General features: G+C 47.0%; 1 protein-coding gene across 30 annotated transcripts in view; it reads left to right on the forward strand.

Moving 5' to 3' along the window:
* The window catches only part of NCOR1 (nuclear receptor corepressor 1), a 115658-nt gene that overhangs the window by 86145 nt on the left and 12766 nt on the right, over positions 1-16747 (forward strand). For 23 of the 30 annotated variants that reach the window (XM_024979813.2, XM_024979819.2, NM_001193059.2 and 20 more), the window contains 15 exons: positions 117-217; positions 923-1091; positions 2120-2260; positions 3485-3568; positions 4041-4297; positions 4526-4886; positions 6479-6706; positions 8625-8834; positions 9236-9385; positions 9724-9831; positions 11411-11576; positions 11753-12240; positions 14528-14656; positions 15140-15297; positions 15463-15686. In XM_024979813.2, the coding sequence (XP_024835581.1) occupies positions 117-217; positions 923-1091; positions 2120-2260; positions 3485-3568; positions 4041-4297; positions 4526-4886; positions 6479-6706; positions 8625-8834; positions 9236-9385; positions 9724-9831; positions 11411-11576; positions 11753-12240; positions 14528-14656; positions 15140-15297; positions 15463-15686 (2974 nt within the window). The remainder of the gene's footprint in view (positions 1-116; positions 218-922; positions 1092-2119; positions 2261-3484; positions 3569-4040; positions 4298-4525; positions 4887-6478; positions 6707-8624; positions 8835-9235; positions 9386-9723; positions 9832-11410; positions 11577-11752; positions 12241-14527; positions 14657-15139; positions 15298-15462; positions 15687-16747) is intronic. The other 7 variants (XM_024979840.2, XM_024979841.2, XM_024979816.2 and 4 more) reach the window with 4 other exon arrangements.

Genomic DNA, 16747 nt, shown 5'->3' on the forward strand with positions numbered 1-16747 from the left:
TTTGTGCTGCTGTTCCCCTTTTTTTCTCGTCTCTCCCAAGCAGGGGCTGGTTTTGTTGGCCTGTTTTTCTTCTAGGTGTGGGGGTGTGATTGGCTGATGATTCTGTTGTTATCCAGGTACCTCAGGAACCATTCAAGAAGGAAGCATAACTCGGGGAACACCCTCTAGCAAACTCTCTGTGGAAAGCATCCCATCCCTCCGAGGTTCCATCACCCAGGTCAGTTGTTCTCCTTCCCAAGACCCAAACCACAGCTGGTGAGAAAACCAGAAGTGAAGTCTCAAGTGGGTTGGCCATTCTAGCACAAATTTTGTGACAAAGTTGTTCATTGTTCTGGGATTTGGGACAGGTCTCAGTGATAAACCTGTGATAAACCTCAGATGATAAACCACAAGCCAAATCATCTATACTGTGTTTCATTGAAAAAGGTGGATTATTTGCAGATTGTCAGAAAAAACAAGTTATAATTGATGCAACTCTGCCTGGCAAAGCTTTTAACATGTGTTCAGCTTAAACAGAAATTGAGAGGAAAATCATAAATTGTTTGCTTGCTTTTACAAATTGTCGTCTTTTTCTTACAAATTTTGAAAAAACTTGACTACATTTGCATGAGTTTAGGCCTTAAGACAAATTTTGTTTCTGAGAGTTAAGTGCTTTCATAGTGGTTTGACTTTGAGGTGGGGAAGAAGGCTGACTCAATTCATATACCTGTTGGCATTTTAGGAAGTTTTGCATGGCAGGGTTCAAGGACCAAGGTACAGTCTTCCTTTATAAAACATGTCCGGTTTCCCATCATGTGCTGGCCTTTCTTATCTGAGGTCATGGCTTGATCTGATGCTTGGTGTGGCAGGTTACATTTTCTGAGCATTTGTGTCCTGTCAACTGAAGTGATGCTCATGCTGCCTGTGTCTGATTGAATGGCAGGGGACCCCAGCTCTGTCCCAGGCTGGCATACCCACTGAGGCATTGGTGAAGGGACCTGTTTCTAGACTGTCCATTGAAGAGAGCAGTCCTGAGAAAGGCCGGGAGGAAGCCGCCTCCAAAGGCCATGTTATTTACGAAGGCAAAAGTGGACACATCTTATCCTATGATAGTAAGTATCGCCTCTCCACTCCAAGGCTGGTGCTGTCACATGTGACAGGGGTGTGGGGCTGGCTCATTACCTGCTGGCTTTGGGAAAGTGAGTTTTCTTTCCCCAAGCCCAGGTTTCCTCTCTGTAATGTAAAAAGGGTTAACGTGAGTACTTCTCTTGAAACTTTGGTGAAGAATTAACTGAGTCAGTCAGTGAAAAGTGCTTAAGAGCGCGGAGCCCAGAGTAAGTGTCCCCTGAGTGGTGGCTCCCCACTGCCAGCTGTGGTCATTAGATTTAGCCTAGGAAAAGAATCTCTGTTTAATAGAACCACAGCTAAATGTCTGCTCAGCAAAAACAAGTCCCTGTGAATGCTATTTGACCCCCTTCTATTTTAAAGGAATGCCAGTTTTACTTGTTAAGGAGTAGATAGTAGTCTGATCATCCTAGAAAGAGTACTGAATTTAAATTCACCTTAAATGTAATTGTTTTAATGCCTGTCTCTAAACATTCATCTTTAGATGTGTTCATGAGTTTAAGTTTCAGCTTGCCCACTGTTATGAGCAGTGTGCTGAAATCGCACTGTCCTGCCCAGACATGCGTCTCCCCTTTTTCCACTGTGTCCACCCTGGCTCAGCTGGCGATGACTATCATCAGTCGCATTGCTGTATCCAGTGACCCTTACCTGAAATTTCATGTGCCCAGATCCCTTTTCAGCAGTTTGATCGCCTGCTGTCTGTAGTACCTGTTAGTGGTAACTGCCATTAGTTAACCTGGACCCATCACTATTGTTAAGTTCCTTGAGGGAAAGGACCTAATTTACACCCTATATCTGCAATCCTGGTTTATGCCTGACCAGTAAATATATTTGAATGAATGAAAACATTTTTATAAATATCATCTACACAGAGGTAGGTATGTAGTAGATTAAGACCAGTTTTTATATTACCTTCATGAGATCATGAGATCATGAGGTTAAAGTAACTTATTTAGGCCTTGGGCTAATAGGCCTTGGGCTCTATCCGAGCAGTGCTTGTGTCTGTGTTCTGCAGATATTAAGAATGCCCGAGAAGGGACAAGGAGTCCGAGAACAGCTCATGAAATCAGTCTCAAAAGAAGCTATGAATCAGTGGAAGGAACAATAAAACAAGGGTTGTCCATGAGGGAGTCTCCCGTATCAGCACCGCTGGAGGGTAAAGTGTTTCCAGAGCTCTGTTTAGATACATTTAATTCTGTACAGCCAGTTTGCATTGTTGGGTTAGGTTGCATTTAATATCTGTCATTTCTACCTGAAATTTATATCAATCTATAAATGAAACATATCATGTAGTATAAAATGTATAATAGTAATTAATATACTAATATGAAAGTTGTATTAGTAAACATTTAAATTCATGTTCATCTCTACATATAAATCAAGCAGTACATGACAGTGAAGGGGGAAGTAAAGACAAAATTGATCTTATCATAGGTAACTGTTAGAATGCTCATGTAATTTGTAGATTGATGCTGTTTAAGTGAGTTTAAAAATGTGAAGTTCATCATGAGCATTTGTTTTTATTGTGGGGCCGGCAGAGTGGTATATAACGTACAGAGCAGAGACGTGTTTGAATCTCGCTCTTTCCTGGTGCGTCTGTCTGTGCCCATCTCTTGCTCTGTCAGTTGAGGGCTTGTACCTGCAGTCATGTAAGGAAGAGAGACAGCTGTGCAGCCCTGTGCTGATCATGTGGCATTGCCTTCATCACACAATCACCATGGTTTGTTTTGTGAATGGTTCACTTTCCTTAAGTCTTAACCTGACTCAACTGTTCTGTTTTAATCTAGATGAGAAATGGGAAACAGGGTAAGAATTCCTCAGTCTTGAAGGCCTGTTGAAATTTTCTAAGAGCTGAATTTTCTCTGTAGTTAAAAAAAAATTCTTACTTTCCTCGATTCAAATTTGTTGGCAATGTAACATGAAACTTCTGAAAAGGTTATTTACATGTGTTTTGTTTTGGTTTGCATCTTTAGTGTATTTTATCTGTTTTTGAGGTATCCATCTTTCATGTTTTTCTCTTCAGAACTTAACAGTGATTTCCTAACCCTAACCCTCTGTATTTTCTCTCACCTTGATAAAAAAGCACTGAGAATTTAGACTTGGCTTTGAAAGTGTTGTTCTCTAGGCTTTGACTTAGATGTCTTCCTTGGCCATTTTCTATTTGCAAAAATGTTTGAAAAGAAACGGTTTTAAAAGTGGATACTTCCAGCTTTTACTGTTTTTTCCATGATGTTCTTCTGAATAGTTTGCAAATCCAAAACGGTTCACCTTTTTCCATGGAGCTTTTGTCAGAAGTGTGTCCTCTTAGAACAGTTCGTTGTGTGCCTGAGTTGACACCCGTGCTGTATCTAACACCAGAACCGCCTGCTTGTTTTGAAAGGGCTCATCTGCCGTGCACTGCCCAGGGGGAGCCCTCACTCTGACCTCAAGGACAGGACTGTGCTGTCTGGGTCCATCATGCATGGTAACTCTCTGCTTGTTTGCTTCTGTTCACAACTGTCTCAGGGGCGAAGTAGTTTGAAATTAACGTGCAGGATGTGAAGCCTGTTTTTCAAGGTATCTTCCCTTTTGACATGTTAGGTATTTAAACCCTAACTGTAACTCTTCTCTGAGGTTCATAGTTTATTTCAAGATGATAGTTGCTTAATCTTTTAATACAGACATCTTCATTATGTAAGAACTACTCTTGATTGTGCTGAATGATACATTAAGTCTTGAACAACTCTCCCCCCACCCCCCGCCAAATAATGGCCAATGAATATTTACATAAGGATCTTACTGTAAACAGAAAACTGATTAGAAACTGCAAACAGCAAGGCATTAATTTCTTTATATTGTGGTAATTTATATGCAACAAAATTTACTGTTAAAACAGTTTTTAAGTGTATAGTTCAGTGGCATTAATTTACCATGTGTGTTTCTTGAATCCTTTGAAGGCACACCAAGAGCGACAACTGAAAGTTTCGAGGATGGCCTTAAGTACCCCAAACAGATTAAAAGGGAGAGTCCACCCATCCGAGCTTTTGAAGGTGCCATCACCAAAGGAAAGCCCTATGATGGCATCACCACCATCAAAGAGATGGGGCGCTCCGTTCACGAGATCCCCCGGCAGGATGTGTTGGCTCAGGAGAGTCGGAAAACCCCCGAGGTGGTGCCGAGCGCTCGGCCCGTCATTGAGGGCTCCATCTCCCAGGTACCATCCGCTTTGGACCACAGTGCAGCAGTAGTTATCGGTGGTTCTAGATCATTTTAAACATCGGGTCTCCTGAAAGTAAATTGGAGGTCTCTGTGACCTCAGTTCTGGTCTGGGAGCATGTGCGGCATGGGCACTCAGCAGTCCTTCCCTGGCACACGCCAGTGTGGAACCTGAGATGGAGCCGGGCTGCAGGGTTGCCTGTAACACTTGTCTCTTGACCCACAGGGCACACCCATCAAATTCGACAGCAGCTCGGGTCAATCTGCCATCAAACACAATGTCAAGTCCCTGATCACGGGGCCTAGCAAACTGCCCCGTGGGATGCCTCCACTGGAAATTGTGCCCGAGAACGTGAAAGTGGTAGAAAGGGGCAAGTATGAGGACGTGAAGGCAGGAGAGCCCGTGCGGTCCCGGCACACATCGGTGGTGAGCTCCGGCCCCTCAGTCCTCAGGTCCACTCTCCACGAAGCTCCCAAAGCACAGCTGAGCCCGGGGATTTATGAGGACGCCAGCGCACGGCGCACGCCAGGGAGCTACGCCAGCACCGTGTCCCGGGGCTCGCCCATGCTGAGCAGAGCTTCCGAAGGTGTGTTGCTCTCATATGCTGTCTGAACATTCATGCTGTCCACCACAGCACGTGGCCCAGCGTTGGTTCCAGGGGCTTGCAGCCTGTCTGCTGTGCTCTGGGAGACTGGCTGCCCATGAAAATAGGCATCATTGCAAGTAAAATGTCTAATGTTCTCATTAAGTGCAAGGTGCACTGGAGTCCAGAAATGGTGGAACAGGTCATGCTTGGGCATGGATTTTCAGCTAAGCCGTGAGAATTTCTGGAAGTTGGTCTGGATGGTCAGCTCTCTTCACTGTCTGCTGTGTGTCTGCTATCTGAGTGCTCAGGTCATGGGGCTGGCTGCTTAGGGTGAATCGAGGTTCTTACTGTACTGAGTTGGACACATTCCTTAGCTTTTTTGTGCTCTAGTGTCCTCATCTGTGAACTGGTGGTGTAATACCAAGGCTGGCCTCATAGGATTGCTATGCAGATAAAGTGAGGTGATATGTTGAAAGGACTTTGGCAGAATAGTGCACAGAGTGTGGGAAGAACTCGGTAACTGTGAACTGTTATTACTGTCGGTTCTGTTTTATGACCAGAACCCACCCCTCCTAGGGGTTCATGCTGCTGCAGAGACATCTGGGGGATGAGAGGCATGGATTTTTACCAGGTGGTCTGTGAACAATCTGAGGCCCTTAGAAGTATTTCCACTGAGCGTTTTAGATTGTATTGCAATACTCGTTTATCGAGGGCTTATGTGCAGACTCCCGTGGGCGGTTGGAGGGGCCACACAGAGGGAGTAGAAGAGGGAAATGTCCGTCTAGGGCCATGGTGTAAACCTACATCCTGTTGGTTCTGGTCTTGAAGGAGGAGAATTGCCCTGCAGAGGGAGAGGCTCTGCCTGTTAGAGCGAGCTGCGGCAGGGAAGGGAGGTGATAAACCAGCATGATTTCTTGGCTTCCACACGTAGGTTTGTGTGATCACAGCAAAGTCGATATTATCAAAATAGTAATTAGATGGTGCTCATGGTTGCACGGTGTTGTGTATTACTGTTGTTGAAGTATACCCTATGAAATGGCCAAACTTGTAAATTTTATCCTCTGTTTCACCACAGTTACTGAAACAGTGGAAGGTGATGGCTGGTAGGGTTTTTGTTTGGACTCAGTAGCACTAATGAGATAATGAAACTTCTGAATAATGTCCTGTAGAGAAGAAGAAGCTGGAGCAGGGAGGAGGCCAATGCTGGTGAGGAAGTCTGTGTGGAAGCACAGAGCAGGGAACACTGTGTGACCCAGCAAGGAGCCAGGCAGCCAGGCAGAGAGAGGGTGGAGGCTTGGTGTGGGCAGGGTCTGGAGGCATTAGCCTATCAGGTCAGAGATGACAAAGCACTGAGCGTCGACTTTCATTCGTAATTTTAGGTGATAAACCGGGCTGTGACCTGAAAGGGGGCAGTCTCCCAACCCAGAGGTGCCTGCATGTTCTGCAAGATTGATTGTTTCATGTTTAGTAGAAAGAGAAGATCAAAGAGATATATGTATATGGTCTGTATTGGAATGGTTGAGAAATAGATTAACATTATCCTACTTAACAAGCTTGCTTAAGGATTTGTGGTGTTGGCTGTTTTTTTCTAGTTACAATTTCTTCTGGCAAGTCTGCTAATCATGAGAGGAAGTCAACCCTGACCCCTACCCAGAGGGAGAGCATCGCAGCCAAGTCTCCGGTGCCTGGCGTGGACCCTGCAGTGAGCCACAGCCCCTTCGAGCCGCACCACAGGGGCGGCACCCCCGGGGAGGTGTACCGGAGCCACCTGCCGGCACACTTGGACCCAGCCATGCCCTTTCACCGGGCTCTGGATCCTGGTAAGCACAGTGCTCAGTGAAAACTGAAGGCAGAGCAGTAACACGGCTGTGTGCCTCTTTAGACGTTCTGTACAGAATGCAGGCAGTCACGTGTGTTATTAGGATACAGTTTAGTGGATTTTCACAAACTCTACAGCTCAAGCCCCCAAATCAAGACACAGAATATTACCAGCACCCCTTAAAGAATTAAAATACTGGGTATGTGGAAAGCCCTCTTGTGTGTGGCATTTGATTGGAAAGTGGGTTCATGTGAAGAACTGTTTTTAAATAACACAGGCATACTTCATACATTTTAGTTTACAACATAGCCTTTCTTCACCAGTGTTCTGATCTCTAGTCAGGGCACTGGTTACACCTCACAGTTCTTCCTTATGCAAATGATACATCTCCAGGTTTGTCTTTTTAAGTGAAGTTGAAGTTTAAAAACACACCAAAGGAATCTGTCAATAAATACAGTATCCTTCTAGATTTTTTTCCTCATCTTTTAAAATTATCTAGTCCATACCTAATTCAGATTCTATATTGAGTCTTTCCAAAACAGCAGCGTCATTTTTTCATTGTTTCATTATTGTAGTAGCAAGTACAGCTGGAAGGAACTTTTGAACAGATACCACTGACCGTCAGTGAACATGGTCTTAGTAGGTGTAGAAGCATGTAGGTTTTCTGGAGGGTGGGCTTCCCTGGCACAGCAGTGCTGCCTGCGGGGCCCCGGGACAGTGGGCTCTGCCCACGAAAGGGCTTCCTGTCCACAGGTGGTGGAGCATCTCTGCTGGACTGTGTGAGGTCAGTACCATCACATTGTCTGTCACCTGAAAACGTCAGGTCCCTGAGGCGCCCACACATGCCTGATTGTTCAGGGCCTGTCCCCAGAGCTGGGGCGGGAGCCTCACCCCTACCCCCCACTGTCGGCTGAGAGACCCCACTGGGAGGGCTAGAGGAAGGGGGAGCAGACACTCCGAGAGTCTGTCATTTGTTCTTCTCAGGAGAAAATGTGTTCATAAACTATATCACTCAAACTCTCAGACAGAAGTGAATGTTTATGCTTTCATTTAGTGTATATCATAATCCTTTATTTTATAGCAGTTTTCTTTGCTTGTCATTGTTGAGCTTGAGCTGGATTATCAGTATTTTGAGGATAGAGGCATCATCTCCTGTTGCAGTTTTGTTGGGATGTAGTGGACCTCCGGCACTGCATAAAGTTCACTGTGTGTGCTCAGCTCATGACCGCACCTACAGTGTTCAAGCACCTGCGTCATGGGGGCCCGGTCCTGCTGCTGCCTGTTGGTGCAAATAAAGTTTTATTAGCATACAAGCCATGCCTGCTTGTTTGTTTTGTCTGTGGCGGTTTTTACACTGTAATGGCAGAGTTGAGTCAGTGTGACAGAGCCATAGTGTCCACAAATCCTCACATATTGACCATCTGGCCCTTTGACTAATCTCTGCTGTACACGCACACACTGATTAAATGCCCATGGACAGTTCATTTTCAGCACCCTCCCCCCAAAAAAAATAAAGTTACCATTTGTTACAAATTTTTCCATTTCTTTGGAAACTTCAGGTGAAAAATCTAATAAAGTTACATGTCAAAGACTGAAAGTGAAACTACTTGAGAGTAGGTTTTAGCTGCTGTTCTGGTGGTCAAGGTTAATACTTTTGTTTTGTCTGATCTGTCATCCTGGTTTTCGTTACATCTGACATTAGGATGTTTATATTCACACTGCTGCTCTGTCAAGGTCCAAAAGGAATCTGCCGTAATCCTGTGTCCCCCTCCCCCTGCCCCAACCCTGAGGTTGGTAGAAGCTGATTGTGCTCAGTAGCTCAGCAGATGGTTCTTTTCCTTACTCTTTCTGTGGGTGATGTTTAGCAAGTGGATTCTGCACAGACTCAACTACATGCCTGTCTCTGCTCTCTCCATCAGCAGCCGCTGCTTACCTGTTCCAGAGGCAGCTGTCACCGACCCCCGGCTACCCCAGTCAGTACCAGCTCTACGCAATGGAGAACACGCGCCAGACCATTCTCAATGACTACATCACCTCCCAGCAGATGCAAGTGGGCCTGCGGCCTGACGTAGCCAGGGGGCTGTCTCCCCGAGAGCAGCAGCTGGGGCTCCCGTACCCAGCGACCAGGGGTGTGTGTCTGTGCCCAGGACTAGTGCTTGGTGGGCGGATGATAGGAGGAAGGAAAAGCAGGCTCTGTAGCCGTTAGCCTTGAAGGCAGACAGGATGATGCATCGAAACAGGCTGTTTTGGCAGCACTGGAATAACGAGGCCAGATCGATGTCCTTGAGGTTGGAACCCGTGGTCTGGCCAGCTTCACACTCTCCCCCCATGTACAGGGTGGGGGTTGGGGGTGGGGCAGTGTTCATCTGTTACTCTGATGAAGCAGGTCTTTCAGAGTCATGCTGAACTTAAGCACTTTTTTTGTCCTGTATGCAAATTATTTTGGGGTTAGAGAAACCCAAGAGCCATGTGCAGTTCTTTATCTTTAGAATAACCCTTTAAACATAATTTTGTTTTTTCTTTTGAACAGGAATCATTGACCTGACCAACATGCCTCCAGCAATTTTAGTGCCTCACCCCGGGGGGACGAGCACCCCCCCCATGGACAGAATCACATATATTCCTGGTACACAGATCACCTTCCCGCCCAGACCTTACAGCTCCGCGTCCGTGAGTCCAGGTGGGTCTGCGCATGCCCCTCTCTGCTGGGAGCAGTGTGCTCCCGTGTTGCCAGCACACCCTCTATGGGTGTTTTGGGCACTTTTCCCCAGTCTGCTGTTTTTCGTTTACTGTCTAGTCATGGGTCCTCCACAATGTCTGTCCCTAGATCCTCTGAGAGCTCCTGGGAGCTCGTGTTATGCTCCATTATCATTGAAACTCTTAGGAAAGCACACTTCCTACTGCTCAGATTTGGAGCTTTCTGAAAAATGTTCAGTCACTTGAGAAGGTAAAGCTTGTTTGATGCACTTGCCAGGTTGGTGTTATTGTCCTCAGGCTGCAGGTTTGTGTGTTTTCCAGGACACTCGACACACCTTGCAGCCGCGGCCAGTGCTGAGAGAGAGCGGGAGCGGGAAAAGGAGCGGGAGCGCCTTGCCGCGGCCTCCTCGGACCTCTACCTGCGGCCGGGTGGGTGGAGGCACTGGCCTCGTGCTCGGGGTGGGATGCCCTCAGACAGTGGGGCCCTTGCGTGTGTAGGCTGCTGAGCTGCCAGGCAGGGCGGAGGCAGTGGTGTTGTCATGGGGACGGTGGCATTTGGATTTAGCAATACCAGTTGGGTCTGAAAACGCTGGGCTCAGAGCTCATTAAAGCTGAAGCCATCCAGCAGAGGCTCACAGAAGATTCTTGAAGATAGGTGTGGCATTTGGGTTGGCGTGTAAAGGGAGGATGCAGTGTGCTTAGAAGGTTGTCTGATTAATGTAAAAGAAATCCCTCAGTGTCTGACTGTAGGAGGTGCTTTAATGAATCATGAGCTGTTCTTGTCGTTTAATCACTCAATTGTGTCCTGCTCTCTGTGTCCCCATGGACTGTAGCCTGCCATCCTTGGGGTTCTCCAGGCAAGAATACTGGAGTGGGTTGCCATTTCCTTCTTCAGGGGATTTTCCTACCCAGGAATTGAACCTGCGTGTCTTGCATTTCCTGCATTGGCTGGTGGATTCTTGACCACTGAGCCACCTGGGAAGTGGATCATGAACTAGCACCATAATATTGATTGTATGTTGATTGTATAGAAACTGCAGAAATTGACTTAACTGAAGAAAGCCAGGTACAAATCCTACATAATGTCTGTAGGAACTATGTTTTAAAAATGCTTGTGATCCCACTGATGAATAACATGCAGCTTTAAGTCCATCAAACATAATTTTTCTCCATCAAACATTTGAAAGTTTGATAGTATTGTGGTGTTTGAGGAAACACTGCCTCTTACACACTGTCAGTGGTAGTATAAACAGGGATAACCTTTTCAGAGACATAAAAATATGAGCAATAATCCAGTCCTAGGAATGCACTCCTGTGGGAACGCTCACATAAACTGCTGTGTGGTCAGACGGGAGAGAATCGCTGAATGGCTGTGCTAAGTGGTACGTGCTCTGAAAAAAAAATATGGCTGTTTGCTAGAACTGCCAGCTCAAGTGAGAAAGAGTGAGTCTGAGAGCCCGAGGAGGTGGAGGAGAGAGTGAGGAAAAGGAACTTGAGGTCCTGCGAGTGAAGGAGCTTTGCTGTGGGAGCCATGGTCAAGTGGAGGAGCCACGGAGCTGCGGGCCGGGCAGCCTTGGGCCCTGCTGCAGCAGAAGCTCATCATTTGCATTGTGATTCAGAGACAGTTGTTCCAGGCTTGATTTTGGAAATAAGAAACACACCAGAGTTTGAGGAAAAGTCAGAGACAAACTTCCTGATTTGTATTAGTGCTCCGGTATTGGTGGTTTTTTGTTTCTCTTTGGAATCAAGATAGAGACTTGTCACAGGAATGGGAACGAGAGTAAAGTGGTAGCTGACCATTTTGTTTCAAGTTACTAGTGTGGTTTTATTGCATCTTTATTGGAAAACTCTTAAAGCATTGATTTCTCGAAAGGCCAGAAAGCAGGGTAGTGAGTTTCTCCACCTGCTTTCCTTTCTTCTATTTGGGAATGTGAGGAAGTCAGCGACCCTCTGTGCTGCCATCCAGCCTCTTCCTGACGGCTCGTCCTTGCATCCCTCTGCCCCGCAGGCTCGGAGCAGCCTGGCCGGCCCAGCAGCCATGGCTACGTGCGCTCCCCATCCCCGTCAGTCAGAGCTCAGGAGACCCTGCTGCAGCAGAGACCCAGCGTCTTCCAGGGAACCAACGGGACCAGCGTGATCACCCCACTGGACCCTAGCGCGCAGTTGCGGATCATGTAAGCCTCCGAGTGCACTTGGACCAGACGTGCTGTCTGCTGCATGTGTCACATGCTCATCAGCATGTGACTGCAGTAGCACTGCACACTGTGCTCACCGCAGTCTGTCCTCCTGACACCCCAACACACTGGGAGAGTCTCCCCATCACAGACTTGTGCTTTGGTTTTCTTTTCAGGCCACTGCCTGCCGGGGGCCCTTCCATCAGCCAGGGCTTGCCGGCCTCCCGTTACAACACCGCTGCGGATGCCCTGGCTGCTCTTGTGGACGCTGCTGCATCTGCTCCCCAGATGGATGTGTCCAAAACGAAAGAGAGTAAGCACGACGCCACCAGGTTAGAAGAGAATGTGAGGAGCAGGGCAGCAGTCAGTGAGCAGCAGCTAGAGCAGAAAAGCCTGGAGGCGGAGAAGAGAGCCGGTCAGTGTCTGTACACCTCTTCAGCCCTGCCGAGTGGCAAGCCCCAGCCTCACTCTGCAGTAATTTACTCTGAGGCTGGGAAAGAGAAAGGGCCTCCTCCCAAGTCCAGATATGAGGAAGAGCTAAGGACTCGAGGGAAGACCACCATTACCGCAGCTAACTTCATAGACGTGATCATCACCCGGCAGATTGCCTCGGACAAGGACAGCAGGGACCGTGGCTCCCAGAGCTCAGACTCTTCCAGTAGCTGTATGTATCTCGGCCCGAGCCCGCCCCACGGGGCCACACATGGAGTCACCTGACTCCAGGGGAAGCGAAGCACACGGTGTGAATGTCATGGAGAGGTGGTGTGGGTTAGTGGTGCACGAAAGTCTCTCCTGCTGTTACGCCTTTAAGTATCTGAGCATCTTAAGTGCACTGTCACGTGTTTCCTTGAGGAACTTGGCCTTTCTGGGGATGAAGTCACAGGGAGGCAGACAGAGGCAGAGCCGCTCACATTTCAGGTTCTGCAAATGGGTGTGTCACACGCTCCACGCTTCGAGACCTCATTCCTCAGGAGACCCTCCTAAGGCATGCATCAGGGTCTAGGGTGGTGCCCCAAAGCCACTAGTAACCTTTTTCTAAGATATAGATATTTTTAAAAGACCACCTTATTGATAATTATGGTTATTGGTAATTGGTATTTCTTATAAGTTGGATTTTGAGCAAGTGTAAGAATTCAGCAGACTACAGTAAAATGCTAGAAAAGTTGTTTTAAATGTATTTTTAACTACATCCTAAATTCTCTATTGAATTTCTGAAGGCAAGTATTTAAACACATATCCCTTAGTATTGAAGTAATGTAACTACACATAGTAACCTCTCATTTCCATTCGTGAATCGAGTAGAGTCGGAGACCGTGACCAGTGGGTTCCTGTGCACTGCCTGGCATGCAATACAAGGTTCTGGCTAGTCTGCTCCTGATCCTGACTTGTTTGGATAAATAAATAGCCCCATGGCTGAGGTCTGGAGAGAAGCTTGGTAGTCCTATGTGTCCATGAAAGATATCTGTTAGCCTGGACTGTGGAAATCTGCAAAATCGGTGCTGTACCTACAGAGAATTGAGACAGTCTCTAGTTGTGTGACTGGGCCGTCTGGCGGGAAGTTACTGGCACACGCGTGGTAACCATCCTGGGGCTTGTGGAACACTTGCTAACTACCTGACATCACTTCCTTTTTGCGTCACAGAATGTCTGCAAGCAGTCTGGCTGCTTTTCTGATGGTTTATGTCTCTGAGCATAGTTTTATTTTCATCACTGACTCCATTCCTTGTGTGAAGCGCCCAGGGTCCTCCCGATTACCCAGCGTGGCTTTCAGTTCTTCCTCAAGCCCCCTCTTCCTGGCCCCCGCCCAAGACATCAAGAGCACTGAGCTCCCAGGAGCACCAGGCCTCCTGCCGCCTGTGCTGCCTTGGGGAGCAGAGTTTGGGAGCAGCACGCAAACAGTGAACAGTGATTGGTGCCCTTCCCAAAGTAGTACCAGTTAGTTTGCATATAGTGACATATTTTAGTTTCCAAGTTCCCATTACCAGGTCTCTGTCCTGAGTATACTAGAGCCAGGTCCTTGCGGCTTCCATGGCCTGGTGGGGCGGGAGAGGGCTGCAGAGTTGCCGTTGGAGCAGTGGGTGGTGCACTAGTAGTGGGGTTCTTCCCACCCTCTACCCTGTGTCCAGGACCTGACCACGCTTGCTGATCTAGCCAGGGTCACATACTCTTTGGGTCGCTGATCATTTCCTCAGATGCTTCAGTGCACCCAAAAGTGCGCACAGCACTCTTGAGTCAGAAGGGTCCTGAGCAGGAGGTCACATCCCTCCCCAGCAGCTCCCCTGTTTTCGAGTCTGAGGCCCTGGCAGGACTGAGGAAAGCGCCTGGACCCCCACTGCTTAGACCCTCAGTTCCCAAGGGCACCATCTCTTGGAGGGCCCGGCTGTGACGGCGCGTGCTCCCTTCCTCCCTGCAGACATTCACCGCCACCTCTGTTCACGTTCACGGTGTAACATGGGGCTAAAAATGGGAGTCATTTTTGTCAGGAGCACTCAGTGATTTGAGAAAATTATTACGTGATGTTAATCCACAGCGTTGAAGTTGTCCTGGTGAAGAAGAGCAGACTATCTGGGATGGAAGTGACTTGGAAGTATGTACTGTTGAGGTCTCCTCTCGTTGGTTTAATCTCTTGTGATGAATTTCCTGGTGATTTTCTTTTTCAGCCCCCAGGAGAAGGTCGAGCTCTGTTTCTGATCTGCTTCACCTCAAGGTTTTAGAGCCTGCAGATTTTCAGGAAACTCTGTACCTTGCCAAGATGAGGAGCCTGAGGAAGCGATTAACTGACCTTTGCCACAATGCATTGAACTCCTTGTTTGTTTTTTCATTAACCTGAGGTGCCGTTGAGCACTTCTGACGAGTAAAAACTGAAAATATGCAAATAGATTTGAAGAGCTTGGGACTTCTGAGCTTGACATAAGATTAGTTTTAAAATAGATTCTTTTCTTTTCTTCAAGTATCTTCTCACCGGTATGAAACACCTGGCGATGCTATTGAGGTGATAAGCCCCGCCAGCTCTCCCGCACCGCCCCAGGAGAGGCTGACGGCCTACCAGCCGGAGGTCGTGAAGGCGAGCCAGGCAGAAAGTGGGTCTCCTGTGTCTTCACATGTGCTTCCTGTTGTCTGTCCAGGGCGTGTTCAGAAATAGCTCATTTTGTTAGTTTTGTTTTAGAGTAATCTTCTATGAGTCTAGATGGCAATCTACTCCAGTACTATTGCCTGGAAAATCCCATGGACAGGAGCCTGGCAGGCTAAGTCCATGGGGTCGCAAAGAGTCGGACACGACTGAGCGACTACACTTCAATGGAATACTATTTTTAAGTCATTGATGACTTTTTAAATATGTTTTAATGATATTGAAAATAGTTTATGTTAATTTTGTTTGCCCACTTGTGCTTTCACATTTTAGTCTATGCTAATCTTCTGATGTCTCTCAGTGAATAAATATTTTTTCTTCAAAATTAAGATATGAATTCCCCTTCCTGTGTTTCTCTGAGCTATGTTTAATCTTTGCTCATGAGTGAAAGGTGGGCCTCCCTGCAGTAAGACGTCTGTCTGTCCCCTGTTAGACGAAGCCCCCAGACAGTACGAAGGACCACTGCATCACTACCGGCCGCAGCAGGAGTCCCCGTCCCCGCAGCAGCCGCCGCCCCCACCCTCACAAGCCGAGGGGGCGGGGCAAGTGCCCCGGACACACCGGCTCATCACACTTGCTGACCACATCTGCGTGAGTTTCTCACTACTCTTACTAGTTAGTGGGGTCTTTGTACACAATCACACAGGGCACGTTTCACATAGAATCACAATAAAGATATCTAGATTTTTTTATGTTACACTTTTTTTTGGCAAGTGCTCAATGGATTTAACCAGTTCCTCTTTTTCTCATTCACAGCAAATTATCACACAAGATTTTGCTAGAAATCAAGTTTCCTCGCAGCCTCCCCAGCAGCCTTCCACTTCTACATTCCAGAGCTCACCGTCTGCCTTGGTGTCTACACCTGTGAGAACGAAAACATCAAACCGCTACAGCCCAGAATCTCAGTCTCAATCTGCTCACCATCAGAGACCAGGCTCAAGAGTCTCTCCAGAAACTCTAGTGGACAAATCCAGGGCCAGGTATGGTCTCCCTTGGCCACACGTAGGTTCCCCAGCAGTGAAACAGTCGTACTCTACCTTCACGTTAGGGGATTCATTTCTTACCTTAAGGTAAAGTTTCTTTACCTTAATTCCCTGGAAAGTGTAAATGATAGTTTTTCCTTTGTGTATTATTCTTGGAATGTCTACTGTCTGGGCAGTTGGTCCTATATGTTTTTATTATGTGTCCACAAGTTGATTGCTGTCCTCTGTCTGTAGGTTTGCAGACAGTGCTGTGGCATGGATGGTTGGGTGGTAATGTTGGGACACGGCCTGGGTCTTCAGAATCACAGTGTGTTCAGATGTTTAGGAAGCTGGCGTTGAATAATGTGAGGCTGCTCAGTACAGGGCTCTCTCCAATGTTCTCGCCAGTGCTCTGCACTTGGAAGTTGAAGGTAGTGGACTGCATGTTGGTGCTCATGTTAGTTGATGGAGAGCAAGCAGCACAGATTTGTCAAGTTCATAAAGATGCTGAGAACGAGTCTGGGGTTCAGCAGGTCAAAGACTCTGCAAATATCTGGAGACACATGGCAGGTGGATGGACCAGGGCAGTGGGAAGCGGCAGTTGATTTTGTAGCAGGCCTGGTTCTCCAGCCTGCCTGCCAACCCCTAAGTTAGCAGAGAACATAAAGGAGTAAGAACAGTGTATTTAATAAGATGAACAATACTCCTTTGGGAAAGAACTTTATTGTGGGATTTTTTTGAACATATAGAAGTAGAGAAAGTGTAACATGCCAGCACCCAGTACAGGCCCCATGTGTTTCATTATCCCCACCTCAAACTGGAGTGTTCTGAAGTAAATTGCAAATGACATAAGACATCTCAAGCAGCTGGATGATCTTAAGGACATGATGAAAGCATTCTCTTTTAACAAAAAAGAGCTTCAGTTATCAAAGAAGAACAGAAAGTTATGTCATTCATGATACATTCTTCATACAAAGTGCTATGTAGATTTTGAACAGTTGATAGCCATTTATGAGAAACAAATCATTTTGATTTTTTCACTTGTAATTTCCACATCATTGCACCTTGCTTTTGAATGA

This window comes from Bos taurus, chromosome 19 (assembly GCF_002263795.3).
Source record: "Bos taurus isolate L1 Dominette 01449 registration number 42190680 breed Hereford chromosome 19, ARS-UCD2.0, whole genome shotgun sequence".
Taxonomy (NCBI): Eukaryota; Metazoa; Chordata; class Mammalia; order Artiodactyla; family Bovidae; genus Bos; species Bos taurus.